The sequence below is a fragment of the Scyliorhinus canicula genome, chromosome 3 (genome assembly GCF_902713615.1).
Source record: "Scyliorhinus canicula chromosome 3, sScyCan1.1, whole genome shotgun sequence".
Taxonomy (NCBI): domain Eukaryota; kingdom Metazoa; phylum Chordata; class Chondrichthyes; order Carcharhiniformes; family Scyliorhinidae; genus Scyliorhinus; species Scyliorhinus canicula.
In genome coordinates this window covers 60358076-60377445 of record NC_052148.1, presented here as the reverse complement: position 1 = coordinate 60377445, position 19370 = coordinate 60358076, and the positions used below count along the sequence as shown (strand labels likewise).

Below are 19370 nucleotides of genomic sequence, written 5' to 3'. Positions count from 1 at the left end.
TGTAACTCTCGAGCGCCCTAACTGAGCCTTCACATCATATCTTTACATAAGCCTCCTTCTTCCTCTTGATAAGTGATTCAACTACTTTAGTAAACCAGGGTTCCCTCGCTCGACCACTTCCTCCCTGCCTAACAGGTACATACTTATCAAGGACACGCAGTAGCTGTTCCTTGAACAAGCTCCACATTTCAATTGTGCCCATCCCCTGCAGTTTCCTACCCATCCTACGCATCCTAAGTCTTGCCTCATCGCATCATAATTGTCTTTCCCCCAGCTATAACTCTTGTCCTGCGGTATATACCTATCCCTTTCCATCGCTAAAGTAAATGTAACCGAATTGTGGTCACTATTACCAAAGTGCTCATCTACATCCAAATCTAGCACCTCTCCTGGTTCATTACCCAGTACCAAATCCAATGTGGCCTCACCTCTTGTTGGCCTATCTACATACTGTGTCAGGAAACCCTCCTGCACACATTGGACAAAACAGACCCATCTAAAGTACGCGATCTATAGTATTTCCAGTCAATATTTGGAAAGTTAAAGTCCCCCATAACAACTATGCTGTTACTTTCGCTCCTATCCAGAATCATCTTTGCGATCCTTTCCTCTACATCTCTGGAACTTTTCGGAGGCCTATGGAAAACTCCCAACAGGGTGACCTCTCCTTTCCTGTTTCTAACGTCAGCTCATACTACCTCAGTAGGCGAGTCCTCATCAAACGTCCTTTCTGCCACCGTAATACTGTCCTTGACTAACAATGCCACCCCTCCCCCTCTTTTACCACCTTCCCTGAGCTTACTGAAATATCTAAACCCCGGAACCTGCAACAACCATTCATGTCCCTGCTCTATCCATGTCTCCGAAATGGCCACAACATCGAAGTCCCAGGTACCAACCCATGCCGCAAGCTCACCCACCTTATTCCGGATGCTCCTGGCATTGAAGTAGACACACTTTAAACCACCTTCCTGCCTGCCGGTACACTCCTGCAACCTTGAAACCTTACTTATGACCTCACTACTCTCAATCTCCTGTATACTGGAGCTACAATTCAGGTTCCGAACCCCCTGCTGAATAAGTTTAAATCCTCCCGAAGAGCATTAGCAAATTTCCCCCCCAGGATATTGGTACCCCTCTGGTCCAGGTGTAGACCATCCTGTTTGTAGAGGTCCCACCTACCCCAGAACGAGCCCCAATTATCCAGCTATCTGAAACCCTCCCCCCTGCACCATCCCTGCATATACAGAGGTTATAGAGAGGGCCCGTATTCTAAGCTCAGGTAAGCATTGAAGATACGATCAAGTTAATTTGTAGTGCTCCCTCCGCTCAGTGCTGTCAGTATGTTTGTGACCTCAACCATCTTTTGATTATGGATTGCTGTCCACATGGTGTATGTACACCCATAGTGCTGTTAGGCAAGGGATTCCAGGATTTTGATCCAGTGACAGTGAAGGAAAGGCAATATATTTCCAAACCAGGGTGGTTTGTGGCTTGGATGGGAACTTCCAGGTGATGATGTTCCCATGCATCTGCAGCTCCTGTTATTCTGGGTGGTAATGGTCATGGGTTTGGAAGGTGTTGTCTCAGGAGCCTTGCTGAGTTGCTGCAGGGTATGTTGTAGTAGATAGTACACAAATGCTGCCACTGTGCATCTGTGGTGGAGGGAGTGAATGTTTATTGTGGTGTCAAGTGGTGATGGTTAGATCCTCTCTTGTTGGAGATGGTCATTGCCTGGCACTTATGTGACACAAATGTCACTTGGCACTTATCATTTCAAGCCTGAATGTTGTCAGGTTGTACTGCATAGGGAGAAGGTCATCTTCATTTTATGAGGAGTCATGAATGGTATTGAACATTGTGCAATCATTAGTGAATATCTTCACTTTTGACCAATGTTGAGGGAAGGTCATTGATGGAGCAGTTGAAGATGATTGGGCCTGTACACTACCCTGAAGAACTCTTGCAGTGATGTCCTGCATGGGGTTGAGATGATTGACCTCAGATACAGATACAGTCCATATCCTTGTGCAGCAAGACCTGGACAATATTTAGTCTCAGGCTGATAACTCACAATGACCATCTCCAACAACAGAGAATCTAAACATCTACCATTGACATTCAATTGCGTGATCATTACCGAATCCCACTTTATTAACATCCTGGGAGATTGCATTGACAAGAAACTAAACTGGACCAGCCAGAGAAATACTGTGGCTTTCAGAGCAGATTAGAGTCTGGGTATTTTATGATGAGTAACTCACTTCTCGACTCCCCAGAGCCTGTCCACCATCTACAAGTCATAATCTTGGAGTGTGATAGAATATTCTCCGCTTGCCTGAATTTGTGCAGATACAAAAACACTCAAGCAGTTAACCACCATTCCAGATAAAGCAGCCCGCTAGATTGGCACCCTATCGACCAATTTAACCATTCACACCCTCCACTGCTGACACACAGCAGCAGCAATGTGTGCCAGTGATAAGGGGCGAAATTCTCAGATCTCCCCATCGGGTCGGAGATTCGCCGGGGGTCGGCGTGAATCCCGCCCCCGCCGCTCGGAATTCTCTGGCCCCCCAAAAATCGCCCCGGCGTGAATCGCACCGCCCGCCTCGGAGAATGGCGGGTACCGGCGTGACTTAGTGGGCCCCGGGGCTGCCCGAATTCTCCGGCCCGCAATGGGCCGAAGTCCCGCCCATTTTTTGCCAGTCCCGCCAGCGTAAATTGGAGTAGGTCTTTAGCTGTGGGACCTGGCGGCGCGGGCAGCCTCCGAGGCTCTTGGGGGTGTGCAGTGGGTTCTGGCCCCGGGGGGTGCCCCGCCGGTGGCATGACCCGCGATCGGGGCCCACCAATCCGCAGGCGGGTCTGCGCCAAGGGGGCACTCTATTCTTTGGCACTGGCAGCTGTAGCGGTCCGCCATTACCGGTGCGGAAACGAAGCCCTCTGAGCATGCACAGGGATGACGCCAGCATACTCTGGTGCTCCTGCGCATGCGCCAACTCGCGCTGGCTTGTGGAAGCCCTGCGGCGCCTGTTGGCGTGGCGCCAAGCAACTTTCCTGCCGGCCGGCGGGGCGCAAACCACTCCGGGGCAGGCCTAGCCCTGAAAGTACGGAGGATTCCGCACTTTTGGGGTGGCCCGACGCCAGAGTGGTTCATGGGGTAGGTGAGAATTCTGCCCAAGGTGTCCGATGACTGTTTGTCAAAGCCGAATCATCGGACTCGAAACATGAGCGCTGTTCTCTCCCTACAGATGCTGCCAGACTTGCTGAGATTTTCCAGCATTTTCTTTTTCTTTTTAGATTACAGCATCCGCAGTAATTTGCTTTTATCCCATGTCACTTTTATGCTCCACTTGGGCGTACATTCATCATTTCTAAATTACATTCACCGTTGTAGCGTTCTATTCCCTTCTTCCTCATAATGCTTGTCCAGTTTCCCCTGAAATGCATCTGTACTATTTGCGTCAACCACTCCCTGTGATCGCATGTTCACCAATCTTTGCGTAAAGAATTTTCTTCTGAATTAACCATTGGCTATTTCTTGGTGACAATCTTATATTGAGGTTCCAAACCCACTGCTGCCTGGATGAACAAAGATACCAGATGCCAAGGGAAACCACAAACTGCAGCTTCCCTTCCAGTCACACACCAATTGTGAGTGAGAACTGTCACTGTTCCTTCATCGTCACTGGGCCAAAATCCTGGAACTCCCTTCCTAACAGCACTGTGGGTGTATAAACGCCACAGGAACTGCAGCAGTTCAAGACGGTGGCTCATCACCACCCTCTAAAGGGCATTGAAGATGAACAATGCGATTTGGCCTCACCATTGGCACCCACATCCTGGGAATGAATTCTTTTAAAGTGCAAATAGTGAGGCTGAGAAATAGGATTAGTAACTAATACCAGATCTGTGCCCTAAAGATGACTCAACAGTTTCTCACTAAGGGTAGGAATGTGCAAAATTTGCATCTGCTTTATCAAATGCCTGATGTTAAGAAGGATACAGAACAATCCAGGTCAATGAAGCAATGACCCCTGTAAATTATTCTAGCCTATGACTCCAAAATGGGACACTGCAGAAAGATTAGAGATTATCTGCATGAAGAGGTCTAATTTTTAGTGGTCCCATACTTTTGCTTCTTTGTGGTTGCCAAAGCCACAATTTGTCCAACCCTGTCTTAAAGTAGACATTTAATATATATCCATACTGAAGCAAGAATTTGTCTATTTTAATTAAATACCCTGATCCCAGACTCTTAACAGGGCCATGCCCTGTTCCCACAACAATGGATGATTGGGTGGCACGTGGCGCAGTGGTTAGCACTGGCACTGCGCCACTGAGGACCCGGGTTCGAATCCCGGCCCTGGGTCACTGTCCGTGCGGAGATTGCACATTCTCCCCATGTCTGCGTGAGTTTCACCCACACAACCAAAAGATGTGCAGGGTAGGTGGATTGGCCATGCTAAATTGCCCCTCAATCGGAAAAAAGTGAATTGGGTACTCTAAATTTATACAAAAAAAAACAATGGATGATTGTTGTATCAAAGTTTTTGAGGTGATGCAGAGTTATTTATCTTTCTTTAGAATACGTGTGTTTGTGCTTAAGATTCTCATCTCACATGTAATGGAAAGATAATTCCACTTACAACTATAATTTAGCAGTCTTTTCTAGCAGTATTTGAAAACTAAATATTATCATATCAATCACAAAATACTATTCATTACAGTTCAAGAAAAAAATTATTTCCTTTCATGTCGTTTTCTAGCTTCAGATCTCATTTTCTGAAGGTCATGCTTGAAGAAAATGACCTAATCAAATTGGGGCGGCACAGTGGTAGGGGCGGCACAGTGGCACCAGGGACCTGAGTTCAATGCCGGCTTTGGTTGACTGTGTGGAGTTTGAACTTTCTCCCCGTGTCTGCGTGAGTTTCCTCTGGGTGCTCCGGTTTCATCCCACAGTCCAAAGATGTGCAGGGTAGGTGGATTGGCCATGCAAAACAAATTGCCCCATGGTGTCCAAAGGTGATGTGGGGTTATGGGGATAGGGTGGGGCCAGTGCAGACTCGATGAGCTGGGTGCCCTCCTTCTGCACTGTGGGTGTTCTGTGACTCTGGTCCGGTTTCCTCCCACAGCCCCATGATGGACAGGTTAGGTGGATTGGTCAGCCTAAACTGCCTCTTAGTGTCCAACTTTGTGCATGTTAGTGGGATTATGGGATTAAGAGGATAGGGTGTTGGAGTGGCCTTGTTAGGGTGCTCTTTCAGTGGGTTGGTGCAGAATCGATAGGCCAAATGGCCTCTTTCTGTACTGTAGGAATTCTATGAGGCCCAAGCAGTTTAACTGGCAAAAATGACAAACATGCAAACACAGTTCAGATATAACACACCATTTTACACTTGGTGCTTATTAAACACAGGCTAATTTACATCTTTTTTTCTTGAGCCTTATTTTACAGTTTTCATATATTTATTAAAATTAGTTAATCCCAGAGTTCTGTCAGAAAAATTAACGGGTGGCAGTTATACCACCAAGAAGTAGTAAGTAGGTCCAACTGCACAAACCACTTTAGTAATGATTGCTTCACAGTGCATTTAAAGAATAACAAAAATGTTCAGATACATCCCTTCCCGTAAATGTTTTTTATATGTAATAAATTATTAATATTAGTACTCTGACTTTGTTCAGGCTGGTTTTATAGTCGAACAATGTAGTGAGCAGAGGAGAGATTTTCAGAACATCAGTCAGGGCTTGACGCAAATCCCCAGTTAAACCAGGATATTATTTCAAATTAAACTGTGAGAGTGGAATTCGGAGACACAGTTTCACTTTCAGACTGATAGCGGGAAATTTTCCTTTGTGCATTTTATAAGACCAACAAAGGAGTTCCCATCGAGGGTGCCAGACTCTCTTTGAGCAACCAGGACAAATGCTCAGTGATAGACCCACCTGGGATATCTTGCGGTATTAAAATTATATTGCTGTATGATAACGGATGGAGTTGGGTTAAAGTGTTGCCCCACTAAAGTGACTGGTTGTTTGAAGGTTTGCATGTCGGCCACCACCGGGTAGGTAAAGCTTCATATCACTCCGAACATATGCACGCCACAGGCAGTGAGCAAGGTGACTGTCTGGTGATCATTCTCTGTGATATTGTTTGCCATGAAAAAGTAGCGCATTCGCTCCGCATACTGATTCTAGACTTTGAAGCTGGCATCAAAGACATCTAACCATCCGAACAGAAGTATAATAAAGAGAAAATTCCAACCTTTATCCAAAAGGGACTGGGAGGTGGCTTATCCAGTGGTCTAGCAGCATCAATAGCTATCCAGTTGACCCTCGTCGCCAGTTTTATAAGGCTACGAAGGAGTCCACACTGAGTAGTCCATAGAAACTTCGTTTTTAACAATAACTATTATATACATCACGCAGTAGATCCCAACTGGCTTTGCCTTGCCAGTGCCTAACTTGCTGGCTTTATATACCCAACAATAAGACATTGTTCAGAGGTCTCCCGCCCCCTCAACAGGGGAGCTCATATTCTGCATGGTTCACAGGGAAGTTAATTTTTCCCTACCTTGTTAGATACTTGTGGGTTATAACAGTGCAAAGAATGAGCATTTTTGCACACAAAACTTCCAGAGAGATTTGTAGAATGATTTAGGAATAAATTGCATGCTTTGGAGTAGGTTCGGATAACTTTAGATGTGATGTGAACTCTATGGGGTGGGATTCTCTAAGAATGGGGCTATGTTCCCACACCAACGACTCCGGTGTCAATGGCCCCCAAAAGTGAGGAAATCTCACCTTTCTAGGGGGCTAGGTTGCCACTGGAGTCGTCCCCGCAGCTCCAGCCGGTGGGGAACGGCCCGCGCATGCATGGAACAGCTGCTTGATCTTACGCATGCACGGAACGGCCGGCATATAGAACGATACAGCGCAGTACAGGCCCTTCGGCCCTCAATGTTGCACCGACATGGAAAAAAAAACTAAAGGCCATCTAACCTACACTATGCCCTTATCATCCATATGCTTATCCAATAAACTTTTAAATGCCCTCAATGTTGGCGAGTTCACTACTGTTGCAGGTAGGGCATTCCACGGCCTCACCACTCTTTGCGTAAAAAACCCACCTCTGACCTCTGTCCTATATCTATTACCCTTCAATTTAAGGCTATGTCCCCTCGTGATAGCCACCTCCATCCGCGGGAGAAGGCTCTCGCTGTCCACCCTATCTAACCCTCTGATCATTTTGTATGCCTCTATTAGGTCACCTCTTAACCTTCTTCTCTCTAACGAAAACAACCTCAAGTCCATCAGCCTTTCCTCATAAGATTTTCCCTCCATACCAGGCAACATCCTGGTAAATCTCCTCTGCACCCGTTCCAAAGCTTCTACGTCCTTCCTATAATGGGGCGACCAGAACTGTACGCAATACTCCAAATGCGGCCGTACTAGAGTTTTGTACAACTGCAACATGACCTCATGGCTCCGGAACTCAATCCCTCGACCAATAAAGGCCATCACACCATAGGCCTTCTTCACAACCCTATCAACCTGGGTGGCAACTTTCAGGGATCTATGTACATGGACACCGAGATCCCTCTGCTCATCCACACTACCAAGAATTTTACCATTAGCCAAATATTCCGCATTCCTGTTATTCTTTCCAAAGTGAATCACCTCACACTTCTCCACATTAAACTCCATTTGCCACCTCTCAGCCCAGCTCTGCAGCTTATCTATGTCCCTCTGTAACCTGCAACATCCTTCCGCACTGTCTACAACTCCACCGACTTTAGTGTCGTCTGCAAATTTACTTACCCATCCTTCTGCTCCCTCCTCTAGGTCATTTATAAAAATGACAAACAGCAACGGCCCCAGAACAGATCCTTGTGGTACGCCACTCGTAACTGAACTCCATTCTGAACATTTCCCATCAACCACCACTCTCTGTCTTCTTTCAACTAGCCAATTTCTGATCCACATCTCTAAATCACCCTCAATCCCTAGCCTCCGTATTTTCTGCAATAGCCGACCGTGGGGAACCTTATCAAACGCTTTACTGAAATCCATATACACCACATCAACTGCTTTACCCTCGTCCACCTGTTCAGTCACCTTCTCAAAGAACTCGATAAGGTTTGTAAGGCATGACCTACCCTTCACAAAACCATGCTGACTATCCCTAATCATATTATTCCTATCTAGATGATTATAAATCGTATCTTTTATAATCCTCTCCAAGACTTTACCCACCACAGATGTTAGGCTCACCGGCCTATAGTTACCGGGGTTATCTCTACTCCCCTTCTTGAACAAAGGGACCACATTTGCTATCCTCCAGTCCTCTGGCACTATTCCTGTAGCCAATGATGACCTAAAAATCAAAGCCAAAGGCTCAGCAATCTCTTCCCTGGCTTCCCAGAGAATCCTAGGATAAATCCCATCAGGCCCCGGGGACTTATCTATTTTCACCTTGTCCAGAATTGCCAACACTTCTTCCCTACTCACCTCAATGCCATCTATTCTAATAGCCTGGGTCTCAGCATTCTCCTCCACAATATTATCTTTTTCCTGAGTGAATACTGACAAAAAGTATTCATTTAGTATCTCGCTTATCTCCTCAGCCTCCACACACAACTTCCCACCACTGTCCTTGACTGGCCCTACTCTTACCCTAGTCATTCTTTTATTCCTGACATACCTATAGAAAGCTTTTGGGTTTTCCTTGATCCTACCTGCCAAAGACTTCTCATGTCCCCTCCTTGCTCGTCTTAGCTCTCTCTTTAGATCCTGCCTCGCTTCCCTGTAACTATCAAGCGCCCCAACTGAAACTTCACGCCTCATCTTCACATAGGCCTCCTTTTTCCTCTTAACAAGAGATTCCACTTCTTTGGTAAACCACGGTTCCCTCGCTCTACCCTTTCCTCCCTGTATCCATGCATGCGCGGGGGGGAGCCCGACAGGGGCCCGGCACGGAGTAAAGTAGGCACCCATGGAACCAACCCGCCCACCGATCGGTAGGCCCTGATTGTGGGCCAGACCACCATGGGGGCCTCCCCCGGGGGTTGGATCCCCCCACCCAGGATGCCCCCCCCCCCCCCACACTTACCTTCCAGGTCCCGCAGTGTGTCAGGTGAGTAATCTACAGCGGCGGGACTGGGCAAAACCCGACGGCCACTCGACCCATCGGCGCCCGGAGAATCACCAGGAAGTCCACTGCCAACGGACCCCAACCGGCGTGGCGGTGGTCTCGCCGGCACCCGAAAAATGGCGCCGGAGAGTAGGGAGGCCGGCGTTGGGGTGGCAGGACGCGATTCTGTGTGGAGTATGCACTTTCTTCTTGTGTCTGCATGGGTTTCCCCCGGGTGCTCCAGTTTCCTCCCACAGTCCAAAGATGTGCAGGTTAGGTGGAGAATCGCGGTGATCATGGGGGGGAAGGGCCTCATGTTTGCTGGCAGTGAGTTAAAGACTTTTGTAGATCAGGTGGAACACTCCTTTTCAATGGTGGTTAGGCTATGTAACACCTTGTACAAATAGGCAGAGGCCACATGGCACATGCCCCTTCTATTTGTGCCCAAAGCTTGAATCAGGATGCGACAACAGACATGGCTGGGATTCTCCGACCTGGCCTCCTTCTGCACTGTAAATTCAATTAGGTCAGGCCGGACCCTAAGATGGTGACCTTTGGGGTTTTGGAGGAGCCGGAGCTGCTGGAGGAAAAGGGGGCCGATGTAGTAGCCTTCGCCTCTCTGATTATCCGATGGAGGATCCTATAAGACCATAAGACCATAAGACATAGGAGCGGAAGTAAGGCCATTCGGCGCATCGAGTCCACTCCACCATTCAATCATGGTTGATTTCAACTCCATTTACCCGCTCTCTCCCCATAGCCCTTATTTCCTCGAGAAATCAAGAATTTATCAATTTCTGTCTTAAAGACACTCAATGTCCCTGTTGAATTGGAGGTCGGATTCGCCGCTGGAACTAAAGGCCATGAAGAGTAAATGGAAAATTTAGACAGTTAGTATTGTCAAAAGTACAATGAATGTTTGCAATAATCTGCAGGCAAAGGTATAAATAAATCAAGGTCATTGAAAATCCATTTGATGCTAGCCTGTGGAATGAATTTTGACTGGCTACATAGTGTTTTATAATCCTTGACTGTTCTAATATTATTAATACTAAATTAGATGTTATTTAAAATTAAAAACTTTATTTCCCTGTCCTTTACAATTGAATCTTCGGACACTTCTTGCTGTGGGAGGAAATGAAACTCATTAACAATCAAATGTATATTAATGTAATTATACAATGTTCACAGCAACACTTGAAGAAAAGAACACTCTCTCAATGCAGGATAATGGAAAAGTGTTGTGCACGATGACTAGAAAAGTTGATTACAGAAATAGCATTCTTTAATATGACAACAAACATCAAACATCCATAGACAAAGGATTCAACCTCTAATGTATCCAACATGGAGATGGATTTACCTATGACTTCAATTTTCGCCTTCATCCTGGATTGTTGAAGTTCATTTTTTGCTGTTAGCATGACTTCAGTGGAAGTTCAGCAGAAATCTACCAATGCATGTAAATAAAAGTTGAGAAATTTGATTGTGCCCGTATTTCAGCCACAAGATAGACGCTGAAGCTTTCAACATGATGGAAGAGACAGATGCACAAATTACACATCAGAAGAGACCATATTGGTGAAGACAGAAAATCAGGCATCTGGTGCCTGTCCCTGAAATAGACAATATGCCCTTCATTTATAAAATACAGGCTTAAAGCTTGCCTGAAGCTTCCTTCTGCAAAGTTGAGCTTCCATGAATGTTGCCAACAGCAGTTGTTTCTTGAGGTAAATCATCTCCTAACTACAAGGGCTGATTCAGTGATAACACCAACAGAGCGTAACCTTTAACCCTGGGATCATTGTTTGCTGATTCATGCCAAACTGAAAAATCAAGGACGCCTACCGTTCCATCCCCTGACCGTTTGGGAAATCAGACCACAAGACTGTCCTCCTTCTCCCGGCTTACAAGCAGAAACTCAAGCGGGAGAATCCAGCTAAGAAGGTTGTGCAGTGCTGGTCCGAGGAGACAGAAGAGCTCTTACGTAACTGCTTAGAGACAGTGGACTGGTCCATATTTAAGAACTTAGCGACTAACTTAAATGAGTATGCCACCACCGTCACAGACTTCATCAGCAAATGTGTGGACGACTACGTGCCAAAGAAAGCAGTACGTACGTTCCCCAACCGGAAACCATGGCTCAACCGCGAGATTGACTCCCTACTGACGGACAGATCTGAGGCGTTCAAGGCAGACGACCCTGTCCTATACAAGAAATCCAGGTACGACCTCCGCAAACCAATCCGAGATGCCAAGAGAGAATATCAAACTAAGCTAGAGTCACAGACAGACTCCCGGCGGTTGTGGCAAGGACTAAACAACATAACGGGCTACAAAGCGAAGCCGAGCAGTATCTCTGGCAGCAGCGCACCCCTCCCCGATGAACTTAATGCATTCTATGCTCGGTTTGAGCAGGTAACCAACAATCCGCTGTCGAGTGCCCCAGCAGCCCATAATTCACCCATGCCCACCATCACAGTTTCCGAAGTCAGATCGGCCTTCCTGAAAGTGAACCCACGGAAGGCGACGGGCCCGGACGGGATCCCTGGTCGTGTACTCAGAGCCTGCGCATACCAGCTGGCAGAGGTATTCACAGACATCTTTAACCTATCCCTACTCCACTCCGAGGTCCCCACCTGCTTCTAGAAGACCACCATCATACCGGTACCAAAGAAGAACCAGGCAACATGGCTCAATGACTACCGCCCGGTGGCCATGACGTCAGTTGTAATGAAGTGCTTCAAGAGGCTGATCATGAAGCGCATCACCTCCATACTCCCGGAACGCCTTGACCCACTTCAATTCGCATACCGTCGCAACCGGTCCACATCAGACGCCATTTCCCAGGCCCTACACTCATCCCTAGAGCATCTCGAAAACAAGGACTCCTACATCAGACTCCTATTTATTGACTACAGCTCCGCCTTCAACACCATAATCCCAGCCAAGCTCATATCAAAGCTCCAAAACCTAGGACTTGGCTTTCCACTCTGCAACTGGATCCTTGACTTTCTGACCAACAGACCACAATCAGTAAGAATGAACACCAACACCTCCTCCACAATAGTCCTCAATACCGGTGCCCCGCAAGGCTGCGTACTTAGCCCCCTACTCTATTCCCTTTACACATACGACTGCGTGGCAAAACTTGGTTCCAACTCCATCTACAAGTTTGCTGACGATACGACCATAGTTGGCCGGATCTCGAATAACGACGAGTCCGAATACAGGAGGGAGATAGAGAACCTAGTGTAGTGGTGTAACGACAACAATCTCTCCCTCAATGCCAGCAAAACTAAAGAGCTGGTCATCGGCTTCAGGAAGCAAAGTACTGTACACACCCCTGTCAACATCAACGGGGCCGTGGTGGAGATGGTTAGCAGTTTCAAATTCCTTGGGGTGCACATCACCAAAAATCTGTCCTGGTCCACTCACGTCGACGCTATCACCAAGAGAGCACAACAGCGCCTATACTTCCTCAGGAAACTAAGGAAATTCGGCATGTCCACATTAACCCTTACCAATTTTTACAGATGCACTATGGAAAGCATCCTATCGGGCTGCATCACAGCCTGGTATGGCAACTGCTCGGCCCAGGACCGCAAGGAACTTCAGAGAGTCATGAATACCGCCCAGTCCATCACACGAACCTGCCTCCCATTCTTGGACTCCATCTACACCTCCCGCTGCCGGGGGAAAGCGGGCAGCATAATCAAGGATCCCTCCCACCCGGCTTACTCACTTTTCCAACTTCTTCCATCGGGCAGGAGATACAGAAGTCTGAGAACACGCACGAACAGACTCAAAAACAGCTTCTTCCCAACTGTCACCAGATTCCTAAATGACCCTCTTATTGACTGACCTCATTAACACTACACCCTGTATGCTTCAACCGATGCCAATGCTTATGTAGTTACATTGTATATCTTGTGTTGAACTATTATGTATTCTCATGTATTTTCTTGTATTTTCTTGAATTTTGTTTAATTCCCTTTTCTTCCATGTACTGAATGATCTGTTGAGCTGCTTGCAGAAAAATACTTTTCACTGTACCTCGGTACACGTGACAATAAACAAATCCAATCCAATCCAAGGTGCACTTTCTTGATTAATAAGGGGATCAGGGGTTATGGGGAGAAGGCAGGAGAATGGGGATGAGAAAAATATCAGCCATGATTGAATGACGGAGCAGACTCGATGGGACGAGTGGCCTAATCCTGCTCTTATGTCTTATGGTCTTACTTGAAAAGAATCCCAAAAATAAACCAATTAAAATTGGGCTCATATCCAAATCAACTAACTATTTCATCAGTTTGTTTTTGTGATGTATACCGAGGTATGTGTGTGACTGGCAAGGTTGATATTTATTCCCCATTATTTGTTTTCCTATTTGAGCAGGTTCTAATTAACTGAATAGTTTGCGAGGCAACTTGAGAGACCCGTTAAAAGTCAACCACATTAGCGTGGGACTGGATCCACGTCCATACTGGTTAAGGATGGCAAATCTTTCCGAAAGACATTTGAAATGAAAATTGCTTATTGTCACGAGTAGGCTTCAATGAAATTACTGTGAAAAGCCCCTAGTCGCCACATTCCGGCACCTGTCCGGGGAGGCTGGTACGGGAATCAAACCGTGCTGCTGGCCTGCTTGGTCTGCTTTAAAAGCCAGCGATTTAGCCTGGTGAGCTAAACCAGCCCCTATATGTGAAACCAGTTGGTGGGGAGTTCCCCACATAAACCATATGTGAACCCATTTGTGAACCAGTTGGATTATTATGATTATCTGACAGCTTAATGGTCACTTTTACTTTTGTTTTTCAAACATTTTGGCAGATTTTGAACGCGCATTCGTTGGATTATTATTCAAAACCCCTGGTTTATTCATCCAGTAATTCAGCTATACTACTGTGCTTCAGTTAACTGTTTCATTGTTATTCATCAGTGAAAAATACATGTTGTTGAAAGTTTCTGCTCTAGTCTTTCAGAGTTTTTATTCTTAAATGTGAGGTTGAAAGTTTAGTGCTGCGTTTAAGGTTCGGTTTTTATTTGCTTTTCATATACAGTAACTCTACCCGCCATACTTACTGTTTTTGCACAGTTAGAACCATTTTACCTCATCCTTCAGCATTGTAGCTGACTAGGGTTATACCTCCAGCTTGAGCTTAATATGGGATACTTCGGTCTATATGTTGGTGGTGTTAACAATAACATCAACAAATAGAAGTGGTAGGAACTGTGGCAGAAGATGGATACGAGGATCAGAAATGGGGCAGAATGAGACTGTGGAGAAATTTGACGACATGGAAGGTGAGGATCTTTAATACGATGCATTATTGGATAGAGGTTCAATGGTGGTCACTGAAGGCACAAACAGTGGGTTAACAGGATTTGGTGTGGGACCACATATGGGAAAAGGGGTACTGGGCAAGTTGGAGATAAGGGGAAGGTTGGAGACCAGTTTTGTATTCATTGGAGATAAAGCCTCTGGCAAAGGACGCGATTTACCTGCCGCATCTTGATAGAATCGGGATGGGATGTGGCCAGTAGATCCAGCGAGAGGCCTCTTCTGAGATTTCTGATGGTTGTTATGCCTCGTGAGATCTAATGAGGTTTCACAAGATGTCGCGATCTGGATCCTGCCCACAAAATTGCAGAATTAAACGAGCTTCAAAGTCCATTTAGCTCTGCCAGTGCCAAATCTAACCCACTCTTGGGATCTACTGGTCTCATTAAGGAGACCCCAGCTGGCTGCCACTTGGCACTGATCCCTACAAACGGAGACCAGGCGGAACAGCACTTGAGGGGGTCTCCTACGCAATCGGAAGCCCCCAGTTAGTTGGCATCTGGGCAGGGTGGCACCTGGGCACTGCCAACCTGTCACTCCGCCAGTTCCACCTGGGTGCCAGCCTGGAACTGGCAGGTTGCCCAGATGGCATTTTGCCCACACCGGGGACCGGGCCTGGGCGTGCCCTTCCCGATCAAGGTGGGGTGGGTGGGACTTGTGCCCCCCCCCCCCCCCCCCCCTTTGGGTGAATTGTTGGGTCTGGAGGTCCGAGAGGATGGTCTTTTTCTGCACTAATGAGTTGAGCTCCTCAGTTCAGGGAATGTGACTGAGTGCCTTGGTGGGGAGTTCCCCACTGAGGCCTGAAAAGAAAGAGTACTGGTAGATAGCGTCGTCGTTCCCTGACGCCAGTTATCTCTCCCAGAACAGACTCTGCTTTTTTAGGTTGAGGGTCATAGTTTGAGGATGAGGGTAAACCTTTAAGGACTGAGACTGAAAATTCTTGCCTGAGGTCAATGGACCTTTAAATTGTCCATCAAATTGTCTATCTTGCCTGTGATAATTCCCGTAGCCGGTGGGACTGGGAAATTTAGCTCTCCACTGCAACTAACATAGTAAAGATAAATGGGCGACATGTGCTTTATGAATGATGTTCAAGTCATTATGGATGAAGTTGCAACAGAGTTAGGAGTGTTAATAAACCTGCTCATACCATTTATTCCAAGGTTTTCACTGCTCCTCTGCCAAATATGAATCTGGAAAACTCCCATGGTAATTAAACACCTCACACATAAAGTATTTTTCTTCCTGGAATGCAATGCTTTAAAGTCCTTGCTCAGAAATGAGCCAATAACATACAGTGATGTTCAGAAAAGGCCGATGTGAATACTAGAATTGGGACAACCCAGAGATTGCGGCAGATACAAAAATCCTCACTGAAGCTGGCTGCAAAAGATGGCTGAATTGCGGGAATGGCCCAAATCAGACTTAGCACCGGACGTAGAACATCACGCGAGATGCCTGACACCTGGTGCCCAGGTCGTTGTGTGTGACCCAGATAATGATATATAAATGAACTATTAGGCTCACTTAAATATCTCAACACCGTATTCATCCAGCACCCAGGAATCCATGGTCATGTTTGCAAGACGTCAATCGTGGACGGGTGTGACGGCAACTCAGGGGTCTCGTAGACCTTTAGAGCCACCTGAGTGGTCAGGGACAGGGCAAAGTAGTACCCTCTGCCAGGGTGTCAGGAACACTGCCAGGGTGCCAGTCTGGCAATGTCAAGGTGCCCGAGTGCCAAGTTGGTATTTGGCTTTGGGAGAAAGGCTGGGGGATGACGGGAGGGAGGTCCTAAACACTGGAGGTCCTGAAAAGGTGGGTATGGATATCGGGGCATCCTTTCAAAATGGCGCCCCAATCTGTGAGGAGCTGGTCCTGCTGGTTAACTCAGGTGGAAAACTTTCAAGTGTGACCTCGACAGGGAGAAACTCCCTGAGGCCCAATAAAATGGGTCAGTGCCTTTGAATAGCGATGTCAATCTCGGCACTGCAGCCGTCGCGAACCACCCCGCCAAATGTACCAGAAACTGGACTTACTTTAAATGACTGCCTGTTTATGCCAATGAAATTGCAGATTGAGTTTTATTCTTCTGAATTGGAGGTTTTCCCATTATCTCCCTTTTCTGATTCGTAGCAGCATTCTTCAACCTGGGCGGCAATGGTTAGCATTGTTGCCAAAGGCGTTGAGGACCCGGGTTTGATCCCGGCCCTGGGTCACTGTCCGTGTGGAGTTTGCACATTCTCCCCGTGTCTGTGTGGGTTTCACCCCCTCAACCCAAAGATGTGCAGGTTAGGTGGATTGGCCACACTAAATTGCCACTCATTGGAAAAAAATAATTAGGTACTCTAAATTTATATTTAAAAAAATAAAAATAAAATATTCTTCAACAGGCGCTGATGAAACTTTTTACTTCTCTATTTTCTGTTGGGTATTGAGTTGATGTAAGAAAGGAAGGAAGAAATAAGAAAAAAAAGGATTGCATTTATATAGCATTTCGAGCAATTTCAGAGTGACCTGAAGCTCATTAGATCCACTGAAGTACTTTTGAACTGTAGTCGCTCTTGTATATCATTAATATTAATGTGTCAAAGAAGCAGCATATTGCTAATGCGCTGTTGCTTTTTTTGGGACAGATTCTGTGAATAATATCCTGCAGCAAGAGAGACAAAGAGAGAGATGGGAAGAGATTCATAGAAAAAGCCGCAGAATCTCCCAGCGATCGATCAGCAAAGAACGATGGGTTGAAACTTTAGTAGTTGCTGACACCAAAATGATAGAATATCACGGCAGTGAAAATGTGCAGTCATACATCTTTACCATAATAAATATGGTAAGATTCATTACATTTTACATACCTTTCTGACAAAAACCAAGTATGACAACATACTGTTCTCAACTCAGGCACTGCTCCATCAATCTAAAAATTATCTTTTCCATTCTGATGCTCACCTCTGCACCTAACATTTTAATGTTTCTGGTTTGTGTCCGTATCAGTAGAATTTGAAGTTTACTGGTTGTGGAAGAGCAAGATGAATGCTGGCAAGCCATTCAGGAATGAGTTGGCCAGACGTCCTCAAAACCTTTTCAAAGTGTGGTAGTTGGCCCCGGTCATAAAAAGGCCAATCCTGTTGAGATGACTGTTGAGGTGTCTAGAGTCCTGAGAGTTGAGTAGCAGGATTTATGATGCGTTATTTCACTCGTCCTCTTATGTTACTGTCCCTCAATGGGAGAGACAACATTCATATAATTTATATATTCAGTGGAAAACATCTGGCTGTTCTGGATCAGTTTAAGGATAATATTCTGTGGCATTTGGGAGATGTTCTCCCGCTGGATCTGATTCGCTTCTGATTTCATAGAATCCCTCCAGTGAAGAAGGAGGCCATTTGGCCCATCAAATATGTACCAACTATCTGAAGGAGCACCCTACCTCGGCCCACTCCTCCATCCTATCCCCATAACCCCACCTAATCTTGGGGCACTATGGGGCAATTTAGCCTGGCCAGCCACCATAACCTGCACATCTTTGGACTGTGGGAAACTGGAGCACCCGGAGGAAACCCACACAGACACGGGGAGAATGTTGCAAACTCCACAAGTCACCCATGGCCAGAATTGAACCTGGGTTCCTTGCGCTGTGAGGCAGCAGTGCTAAGTGCTGTGGCACCATGCTGCCCATTTGCACTCGCTCTGGGAGCGGGAATCCAGAGGCGATTCACTGTCCCTTGGTAGGCAAATTTATGTCTGGTGGGGATCGCGTGGGATTCCCTCGTGAATCCTGTTATCGACCGCCATTTTTAGTTGGAGGCCCGATAGCAAGCTTCAGCGACTGGGCCCCCACCACCTGAAATGCAATTCTGCCCACTTCACCATTTGCTGGGTCTCCCCCTCCACAGTATGAGAGTGACCCCCCCCCCCCCCCCATTGACCCCCCCCACCAGAGTCCACCATTACAGAGACCCCCATTGCTGCAACCCCCACCTTAGACCCCCACTGGAGCCACCCCATAAGAGAGACCTGAACCAAAAATCCCTCCTCCCCCCCCCCCCCCCCCCAATACAGAGCCTCCCCACCAGAAACCTTGGACCAGATTAAAAGCAGTTAAATGCTTTCTGCAGAGAAAAGGAGGAAGTGAGAGCATCTAACTGCTTTTGATGTGGTCCAAGAGCTGTCAATCATTGCTAGATGTTTGTATTCATTGTGGTTATCATAGAATTTACAGTGCAGAAGGAGGCCATTCAGCCCATCGATTCTGCACCGGCTCTTGGAAAGAGCACCCTACCCACGGTCAACACCTCCACCCTATCCCCATAACCCAGTAACCCCACCCAACACTAAGGGCAATTTTGGACACTAAGGGCACAAGTGGGTATTTGAGATCCATTGAAGGGTGGAGGGAAATGAAATTAAACAATCCAGACAACAGGCTGTGTGCAAGCTGACAATCACAGCTTAGTAAAACCAATTTCTGAAAGTCTTGCACATCAAAGATCTGAGGGGATTTAAACACAGCTGATGTGGTTTTCACTTTCTAGGAATTTACAGGTGCTGCTTTCTCTACCTGAGGTAGGAGGTGCATTGCATCGGTGAGTTTTAAAGCAGTGATATTTTTCACTGTTTCTGTCTAGACTATTCTCTAGCTTCCTGGTAGTGGTCTTTGTAATGGTGATGGTAGGGGTCTTTGGTGGGGATTTCAGTAATGTGGATTCGCTGGTGAGAGTCTCTCATATGGAGGGGTCTCTGTTGTGGGTCGCTATAATAGAATTTTAAAAGAATTTACAGTGCAGAAAGAGGCTATTCAGTCCATCGAGTCTGCACCGGCCCTTGGAAAGAGCACCCCATCGAAGCCCATGCCTCCACCCCATCACCCGAACCACATAACCC

At 46.7% G+C, this 19370-nt stretch overlaps 1 protein-coding gene across 1 annotated transcript in view; it reads left to right on the top strand.

Moving 5' to 3' along the window:
• The window catches only part of LOC119962685 (A disintegrin and metalloproteinase with thrombospondin motifs 12-like), a 740693-nt gene that overhangs the window by 211522 nt on the left and 509801 nt on the right, over positions 1-19370 (top strand). Inside the window, exon 4 of the mRNA XM_038790610.1 lies at positions 17120-17316. Within this exon, the coding sequence (XP_038646538.1) occupies positions 17120-17316 (197 nt within the window). The remainder of the gene's footprint in view (positions 1-17119; positions 17317-19370) is intronic.